Below are 9,905 nucleotides of genomic sequence, written 5' to 3'. Positions count from 1 at the left end.
GAACAACTGACAGTTTCATACATATCAGAAAGACTTTGATCAGACATCAGTTCATTGCAGAGTTTGATGGGAAATATGATTGTCTGGTGTTTATTTTTTGTATTTGCTATTAATGGTGAGGGAATCATTTATGCAGTTACAAAGTAAAGCAATTTGTTTTTTAAAGGCTTAATATTTTCAAGTGTGATGGATGATGATCATTTCTTTCCTTACAGGAGTTTGGAGTGAGATCAAACTGGACCAGTCTCCCTCTGAGGTGAAAAGACCTGGAGAGACAGTGAAGATGTCATTTATCATATCTGGTTATAGCATGACAAGCAAGAATATTCACTGGATCCGACAGAGACCAGAAGAAGCTCTGGAGTGGATTGGGAGAATAAGCCCATATAGAAACACTCCGAGCTATGCCAGCTCCTTTCAGAGCCGTTTCAGTTTTACTCAAGATGTTCCCAGCAGCACTCAGTACCTCGAGGTCCAGAGCCTGACAGCAGCAGATTCTGCCGTTTACTTCTGTGCTCGACAGACACAGTGACTGAAGACAGTGGAGCAGCTGCACAAAAACCTCCACAGATATGTATAGTGATCATAATAACATCTGGGTTTTCTAATCACATGTGTTTATATTTTAGACAAATTAAATATATTATAACACATTGTCTGCAAATATTTACTGTGTTTACACAATTTGTGTGTGGCTGACCAGCAAAAAATAGTATTTTGGATAAAATTGTATTTTGTTCTTCCTAAAACATTATGGGCGTTTAGATTTTGTTTTATTTTTTAAAGTGAAACAAGCTGCAGAAGCTTTGGGTTGAGTTGATAATATGGGTGTATCCAACATACTGCATAAACATACTATTAGAATAGATTTTTAAGAACCAAAGACAATTTACTAATTTCATGTAATCATTCATTATCCAATTATTTCAATGCTGTGGCAACTTTAAATCAATGCTACCACTTCTCATGTTTTGAAGAAGGAGCAAAGTCTTCAGATTGTTGGGAAATAATAACACTTTAAAACTGCAACAAATAGTTACCAGTTTATTGGGATCATCTCTTTAATATAATGCAATCCAGTATGGCCCAATAGAGAAGATCTAACCTTTTTTATAATGACTAGAATTTAGTTTATAATGATCTGGTGTACAAAAATTGACCTGAACAATTTGTACCTGTATTGTGCCTGTACTCTGTACTACTGTACTACTGTACTACTGTACAACAAAAGGTACAATTCTGCTCTACCTTGTCAGCATTGCCCGACAAAAACCAAAGATTAGCTGTTTAGAGCATTCAATCACCCCCTGTCAGTTGCTGATATATATTGACATGATTTCTGCTTCTCGGACAGGAACATGGCTGGGATCTTAATATAAGACATATTCAATTTAATTGAAATATGTCAGACAAGAAATCATTGTTTTGACTTAAAAAATAAACATTCACTTTTCATTCATCCATTAACTAGCCTCTTATTCTTGAGAGTCATTGGAGGCTGGAGCAAATCCCAGGTGACATTAGGGCGAGAGGTGGCGTACATCGTGGACAGGTCGCCAATCAATCACAGGGCTCATTTACATTACATTTTCACCAAACAAAAACTGAATGCCAAGCCTAATCTAGTGGTGTCCTCCCTGTGAGGAGGAGTCGATGCAAAACTCAGATATCTTCCACCTCTACTTATCTGAGTGCAGAGAGGAGGACAAAGAACAGTGGACACACAGTTTAACATGATGGACTATAGGACAGGACTGCTGCTTTTAACTCTCTGCTGGGCAGGTGAAGATTTTCATTGATCTTAATTAAACATAGTTTTGAATTGTGTAACAACTAAATTCATGTGATGTTTTTTATATCTTGATATATCTTTTTTTTCTTTTTTTTTCCATACAATGTTTTTTTTCCTCTTGACAGGTGTTGATGGTCAGACTCTGACTGAATCTGAACCAGCGATTAAAAGACCTGGAGAATCTCACAGATTGACCTGTACAGCCTCTGGGTTGGACGTTAATGGCTACTGGTTGCACTGGATCAGACAGGCTGCTGGAAAAGGACTGGAGTGGGTTGCTACTATCACTCATACCAGTAGCAACATGTACTACTCTCAGTCAGTCCAAGGTCGGTTTACCATCTCCAGAGACAACAGCAGAAAGCAGCTGTATCTGCAGATGAACAGTCTGAAGACTGAAGATTCTGCTGTTTATTATTGTGCTCGAGAGCCACAGTGACTGGAGTTGGTTGAGCAGCTGTACAAAATCCTACAGTACTCATTCCTTCAGGCTGGTAGAGCCCAAGCATGAAGTATTTTTCATAACATTTATGTATTTATTTATTTTTATATTAGCTTTTGTTGTTTTGAGGTTGTTAATTTGTCTAATATGCTGTTATTTACTTGAAATGTTTTTAAAATAAAGTAATAATTCTCCCTGCGTTATACACATTCCTGAAAACACATTAAAAACTGAAAAAAGATCACTCATTGATACAAGGTCCAAAGACAGCACAACAATCTGGTTGCTGAAATTAAACTACTACAAATAAACTACTACAGAAATTTAACACTGTCTGTAAATGATGTGGACTTAAAGCGAGTCATAATATGGGAGTTAACAAATAATGTTGCTGTTTCTTTCATAAAATCAATAGAGGACAGTCAGTGTCTAGTTTCTCTCTCCTCTGTTACTAAAAGGAGAAACTCAGATCTGCTGTTCTCATTGATCTTAACTGACTGATACTCAAATTAAAACTGAAAAACTAAAATCAATAGGTATATAAGAAAATGTCACTCTTTCCATCACGTACTGTAGTTTCATTAAAATCATTGCTAAGAGAAAACAGCTGAAAGTGGAGATGAGTGACAGCATTTAACGTTATTGTTTACATATAAAGTGAATTTACTTGTATCATGTATGGAGATAACTATTTTATATTAAACGATTTTTAATGTTTGAAAAAAGTCTGAAAAATATGTGGAAATAATATTGACAGTTTAAAGTTATCTGTATGTGGATATGAAAAATTCCAGGCATATATTTTCACTCTACAGATATAATAACACTGAACAAACTCTTCTATTGACTCCAATTAGACCAACATTGATGCTTCATATGTTTGATTATATGCAAACTCAGTGACCTTCCTTGTTTCTCAGCTATAAAAACATCACATCAGGCTGTCAGTGGAGTTCACAGCACGTCAGTTTCAAATGTTTTTTTACAAAGACCAACAGGTAGTGATGGTCGAATGAAGCTTCGCGAACCAGTGTCTTTACTTTCTGAGCTCACTAGTTGGCTCTCTCTGTTCAAAGAAAAAGGTTAAATGAATGGCAATTCAATGGGTTTTCAAACCCTTTGTTGAACAGACAGCACCATCTAGTGAGCTCAGAAAGTAAAGACACTGGTTCGCAAAGCTTCATTTGACCATCACTACCAACAGGAGGCAGTAGGAGACCTAAAATATAATAATGGCAGTACGAGTATAAAACAAAGAGGCACACAATGACAGCAGCAGATGAGTTTGGGGTTTTATTTTTACCAACAATGTAATGATGAATAACTGACTGAGTTATAGTTTTATTGAGAAGTCTGAATGTATTTTTTCTCTGTTATAAGGTTTGCAAAGAATACAAACATTCAATTTAACATATTGTGAGAAATCACCCACTGTGTAATACAGTGTGTAAACTGGGTAGCACTTGTTGTCATTCACACACATTTGAATGATCAAAATGACACAAAGTTTCCCAGGTATAATTTATTGGGCTTTTACATGCTCACACTACTTAGATTATGGAAACAATAGAATATCTCAACATATATATATATGGACGACACAATTGTACATAACGAACAGCCAATTATTGCATTGAACAAATCAATTACTTGATGTGCAAAATAAATGCCCAAGACAAATATACATAACTAAATACACATCTAAAACAATATTTTTTAGTGCCAAATAACAATTAAAGATCAATGCTCACCTTGAATCACTTAAGTAAAGAATGCCAATCCCAGAACAGTCTGACTTATGGACTCAGAGAAAACATTTAAAACCCACATTAAGACAATCACAAAATCAGCCGACTATCACGTTAACTGAATAGTTAATAGACATTTTGTGCTTGTTTGAGAATCAGATGAGAAAATGTAATTCTAATATGTGTCTGTATTACATTTTCTTTCCTTTAATAAAATAAATGGTCATTATAGTCTTGACTACGTGTTATGGGACAGTTCATCTTTATTTTATAGCCTGTCAGTGTCCTTCTCTATGCAAAGTGAACTTCCTCACAGTCTGCTATAAAGACTTGATATCATGCTGTCAGTTGCAGCAGAAGAAGAGAAGCTCCCATCAGATCACCTTCAATAGCAACCATGTTCTCTGTAGCTCTGCTGCTGCTGCTGGCTGCTGGATCCTGTGAGTCTCACTGAGACAAAGACACTGACAGTATGATCACAGCACACTGTTCACTGTTATTACACTGATTCAATACTCAACATGTTTTCCTCCACAGGTGTGAAGTGTGAACAGCTGACCCAGCCAGCCTCTGTGACTGTGCAGCCAGGTCAACGTCTGACCATCACCTGTCAGGTCTCTTATTCTGTTGGTAGCTATCGCACAGCTTGGATCAGACAGCCTGCAGGAAAAGGACTGGAGTGGATTGTAATAGGAGGTGTTGGATACACCACATATTACAAAGATTCGCTGAAGAACAAGTTCAGTATCAGCTTTGACTCTTCCAGCAACACAGTGACTCTAAATGGACAGAATGTGCAGCCTGAAGACACTGCTGTGTATTACTGTGCCAGAGAGCCACAGTAACACAAACCATCAGTAGACCTGAACAAAAACCCCTCAGAGCCTGAACACTTGTAACATGAAGCCACCAGAGGAGGAGCCCTCAGACCACTAATGGTTTCAACACCAGCTCACTGTTACAGTAAAGAGAGAAACAGACACAACACAAATTAATCTTACTGAAATTAAATTGAACACAGTACAATTAATCGATTTAAATACTACATACCAATCAGTGATACATCATTGAATGTATATATAACTTTTCAAGTGATGGAATAAATTCAGTGATTTATCTACGGTATAAATGAATCGCGTCTCTTCCGTCATATCATTATTTACTTTTCATTAACAATCAAACATATGTTTGTCAGAGATTCAGGTTTCACCTTCTCTTTATGTGAGAACACCTGAACATTTCATCTTCATTTTGATTTATTCAAATATACTTTAGTCAGCTGATTTACTATCATCAGTATGTAAATCAGCCTCCTTGTGCGTAGCCTCATAAAGAAGTGAAGTGTGTGTGTGTCAGTGAGAGACAGAAGAGCTGACATCAGTTCAGCTTCAACATCAACATGTTCTCTGTAGCTCTGATACTGCTGCTGGCTGCTGGATCCTGTGAGGAGCTTTCAGTGGATTCACTCTAATACACACATTAGAAACACTGAATAGTCAGATGAATGATGGAGATAATGTTGATTTGTGTTTCCACAGGTGTGAACAGTATTGATCTCATCCAGACAGACTCAATGGTTGTGCAGCTTGGACAGTCTCTGACCATCAGCTGTCAGGTCTCTGGTTATTCTTTGACTGATGACAGCTATGCAACAGGTTGGATCAGACAGAGTGAAGGAAAACCAATGGACTGGATTTCCCATCAGTGGGGAACAAGTGGCCTTCGTCAAAATAATGCTCTGAAGAACAAGTTCAGCTACAGCAGAGACACTTCTGCTCTAACAGTGACTCTAAAAGGACAGAATGTGAAGCCTGAGGACACAGCTGTGTATTACTGTGTGCGTGTAAGCTACACAGTGATACAAACCACCAACAGACCTGCACAAATACCCAGCAACCAGCAAGACTCAAACACACACACACATGTTCTAAATGTGAACATTAATAAAGACAGCACTCTTGAATGAGTTGATAAATTTAATGTTTATGGAATTCAATGAATGGTATTTATCATGTTGTAAAGCCTATAGGAGATGAGAAACACATTTTTCCTGTTTTCATATTACATCTGATAACTAACTACATTTAAACAGTAGCTACATCTCTTCACAAATACACAAAGTAATATTCATAAGTACAAAGCATGTATATTATAATGACATAATTAGATGATATTAAAAAAATTTCAGAAATGCTTGTAGATGTTGGTGATCAGACTTGTTTATTTATATTATTGTAAATGATCTAATGTGGTGCCCATTACGCTCAAAGTGACTAATGAGAAACAGAGCATTCATTCCAAGATGAATCATAATTTAAGTCATTTTAATAACCCTTGTTTTTTAAAGTGTCAGATGTAATTTGTGTATCATTAGAATGAATCTGGTTGTGGTGGTAATGCCGGCTAACATTTTACACAAATTAAAATATGTCAGACAAACATTAAAACAGCTGACTTGGAGGTTTGACTCTGACTCAGTTTCATTAAATATCTCCAGTCCAGATGTTTCCTCCCTGTGAGGAGGAGTCAATGCAAAACTAAGATATCTTCACCTCTATTTATGGGTTGCTACTGATACTAGTGGTAGCACCAACTATTACTCTCAGTCAGTCCAAGGCCGGTTTACCATCTCCAGAGACAACAACAGAAAGCAGCTGTATCTGCAGATGAACAGTCTGAAGACTGAAGATTCTGCTGTTTATTATTGTGCTCGAGAGCCACAGTGACTGGAGTTGGTTGAGCAGCTGTACAAAATCCTACAGTACTCATTCTTTCAGGCTGGTAGAGCCCAAGCATGAAGTTTTTTTCACAACATTTATGTATTTATTTATTTTTATATTAGCTTTTGTTGTATTGAGGTTGGTAATTTGTTTAATATTCTGTAATCTAATTTTCAAATACAGTATGTTATATAATAGATTAACAATCCTCCCTGAATTAAACACATTTCGGAAAACACCAAAAAAAAAATCTCCTTTTGATAAGAGGTCCAAAGACAGCCCAACAATCAGGTTTCTGAAATTAAACTTCTACAAATACTTTGAATTTCTACAAATTAAGACACAATACACAATACATAATTACTGTTTAAGGGCCTTATTTTATTGTGATTACAGCAACCATAGAAATGTAGTGACCTCAGTATTATTTTGCCAACCCACTCCTGAAATTCTTAATACATTTAATTTTATGCCACCATTAATCATATATTATTTGTCAATGTTAAAGATGGACCAGGTCAGCACTTTTTTTGAAGGGCCACAAACATGATGAAGTAATGTTGAAGTAATTACAACACTACAGGTTTTCTGAATATATGTACACTGCTGTGACTGGTCAGTTCTTTAAAGAAGACATGAACATCATTAATAAATCAGAAATCTTGATGATTCAAATTCCTTAATTGATGCATTAATTAATCTATTGTTCCTGCAATAAGTCATGCATGAGATACTATTAATCCTTGTACATTACTGAAGTACTACTTTTTCATGCATGAAGTCATGCATGAATTCACGATAATTCATGTACCATAATTATAAAGTGTAACCAATAGAACAATACAAAACAAAAAGTGCTCTTGTCCTGAATGTGATATTGTATCTAACATAGAATGACAAGCAACTATAATTAAAAAATGAACAAATAATAAATGATACAAACTATAACAGAGTGCTGGTTTAGGAGCCACTCCCTCCCCATTATGTCCTGATGCAAATCTTCAGTCTGTGCAGTGTACTTCTGTCCTGCTGACTGCTCTTGTACTTTGTGTGGAGCATCAGATGTCACATCTCCAGCCTCAGGATGATGAACACACTCACTCTTCTGCTGGTTGCTCTCTCTCTGCCCTGTGAGTTCTCCTGCTTCTTGCTGTGTTATCTTTTCTCAGACAACATGGACTGATGGTCAGTCAGTGACACCAGAAAACTTCCCAGATGATTTATATCTTCTGTGTTTCCTCTCTCCCTTTTATTTCATCAGGTTGTACAGGTCAGAGTATGGAGTCCATTCCTTCCAGTTCAGTAGTGAAAATGTCTGGGGAGACTCTCAGTCTCTCCTGCAGGGGATCTGGCTTCACATTTAGCTGCTGCAGCATGCACTGGATCAGACAACCTGCAGGAGAAGCACTGGAATGGATAGGGAGAGGCTTATCTGCTTCAAGTAGTAACACTTATGCCAACAGTGTTCAGGGCCGTGTAGAAATCAGTAGAGATGACAGCAACAGCATGGTGTATCTGAGACTGTCCAACTTAAAGCCAGAGGACTCTGCTGTGTATTACTGTGCAAAACACACAGTGGTTAAGGATGCAGAGAGGCTTGACAAAAACCTCATACAATATATTTTCACAAATACCTCCAGGTGGCAGTAGAATATAATATGTCAGATTACACAAAGGAGAACATGACAGTGTCTCTAATTACCAATTGCACCCACAAATACATGACCACAATGGAAGCAGCAGCTGATGTCATGGTTTGTGACTTCCTGTTTTGTGATGGTTAATAATGTTTTTGCTTTTTCTTTTAAACAGCAGGTGTTGAGAATATATTTAGACATTTATGCATGAAATATCCAGTATATGGATGGCTCACCAAATGCTACTGAGCAGAATAAATGAATACATCTAAGTGGAATTGAATAACTTGAAAAATCATAAATTAACAATATTATGAAAGATACATAAATCATATTTTCCAGAGATGTGTTGAGTTTCTGTTTGAGGAGGAGGAGTCAATGCAAATCTCTGACCTCTTCCATCTCTACATATGTGTTGCAGAGTGAAGGACAGACACTAAATCACTGACATACACACTGTAGACTGGACAGAGACAACTGGCTTTAACAATGATCAGACCTGATTATTTGGTTGTTTTTCTCATCCTGTCATTTAACTGGGCAGGTAAGAACAATAGATGTTTTTATGATAAACCTCATTCACAGAGTAAGCTTTAGTTCAACATCATCACCACACTCAGATAAACAGTCTCAATAACACTGTTTCATTCAGACATGTTTTATTACAGCTCCCCCAGATGTTGTTGAAGCAGACATTACATTTTCTGTTGATCTGAGTGTAAATGTAATTCTGTTTGTTTTACATGTCTGACTTGTATTAGAAGTTTTGATAATAATTGCCTCGTCTTCCAGAATCAGAATGAGAATCATAATACTATATTGATCCACTCAGGGAAATTATTTAGTTACAGTGTCAACATACATGTTCATAACACAATTCCAAGCATTGACAAGTTTTGACAGGACAGTCCATCCTTCTTGTATAGCCTGTCAGTGTCCTTCTCTATGCAAAGTGAACTTCCTCACAGTCTGCTATAAAGACTTGATATCATGCTGTCAGTTGCAGCAGAAGAAGAGAAGCTCCCATCAGATCACCTTCAATAGCAACCATGTTCTCTGTAGCTCTGCTGCTGCTGCTGGCTGCTGGATCCTGTGAGTCTCACTGAGGCAGAGACACTGACAGTATGATCACAGCACACTGTTCACTGTTATTACACTGATTCAATACTCAACATGTTTTCCTCCACAGGTGTGAAGTGTGAACAGTTGACCCAGCCAGCCTCTGTGACTGTGCAGCCAGGTCAACGTCTGACCATCACCTGTCAGGTCTCTTATTCTCTGAGCAGCTACTACACAGCTTGGATTAGACAGCCTGCAGGGAAAGGACCGGAGTGGATTGGATATGGCTGTGCTGGGTGCACCACATACTACAAAGATTCACTGAAGAACACGTTCAGTATCAGCTTTGACTCTTCCAGCAAGACAGTGACTCTAAATGGACAGAATGTGCAGCCTGAAGACACTGCTGTATATTACTGTGCCAGAGAGCCACAGTAACACAAACCATCAGTAGACCTGAACAAAAACCCCTCAGAGCCTGAACACTTGTAACATGAAGCCACCAGA

General features: G+C 37.4%; 4 gene segments (V, D, J or C); all 4 read left to right on the top strand.

Moving 5' to 3' along the window:
* Positions 1-653, top strand: LOC120574592. The segment is given in 2 exon segments: positions 1-115; positions 216-653. Coding segments are annotated over 2 exon segments (366 nt in total).
* Positions 654-4,284: 3,631 nt separating this feature from the next.
* On the top strand, positions 4,285-5,217 carry LOC120574395. The segment is given in 3 exon segments: positions 4,285-4,422; positions 4,520-4,817; positions 5,178-5,217. Coding segments are annotated over 3 exon segments (381 nt in total).
* A 164-nt stretch (positions 5,218-5,381) lies between these two features.
* Positions 5,382-5,948, top strand: LOC120574394. The segment is given in 2 exon segments: positions 5,382-5,424; positions 5,521-5,948. Coding segments are annotated over 2 exon segments (471 nt in total).
* Positions 5,949-9,321: 3,373 nt separating this feature from the next.
* LOC120574604 lies at positions 9,322-9,905 on the top strand. The segment is given in 2 exon segments: positions 9,322-9,431; positions 9,529-9,905. Coding segments are annotated over 2 exon segments (351 nt in total).

The sequence above is a fragment of the Perca fluviatilis genome, chromosome 15, assembly GCF_010015445.1.
Source record: "Perca fluviatilis chromosome 15, GENO_Pfluv_1.0, whole genome shotgun sequence".
Classification (NCBI taxonomy): domain Eukaryota; kingdom Metazoa; phylum Chordata; class Actinopteri; order Perciformes; family Percidae; genus Perca; species Perca fluviatilis.
Note: the sequence above shows the minus strand (reverse complement) of the source record. Positions and strands in the feature narration are given on the sequence as shown.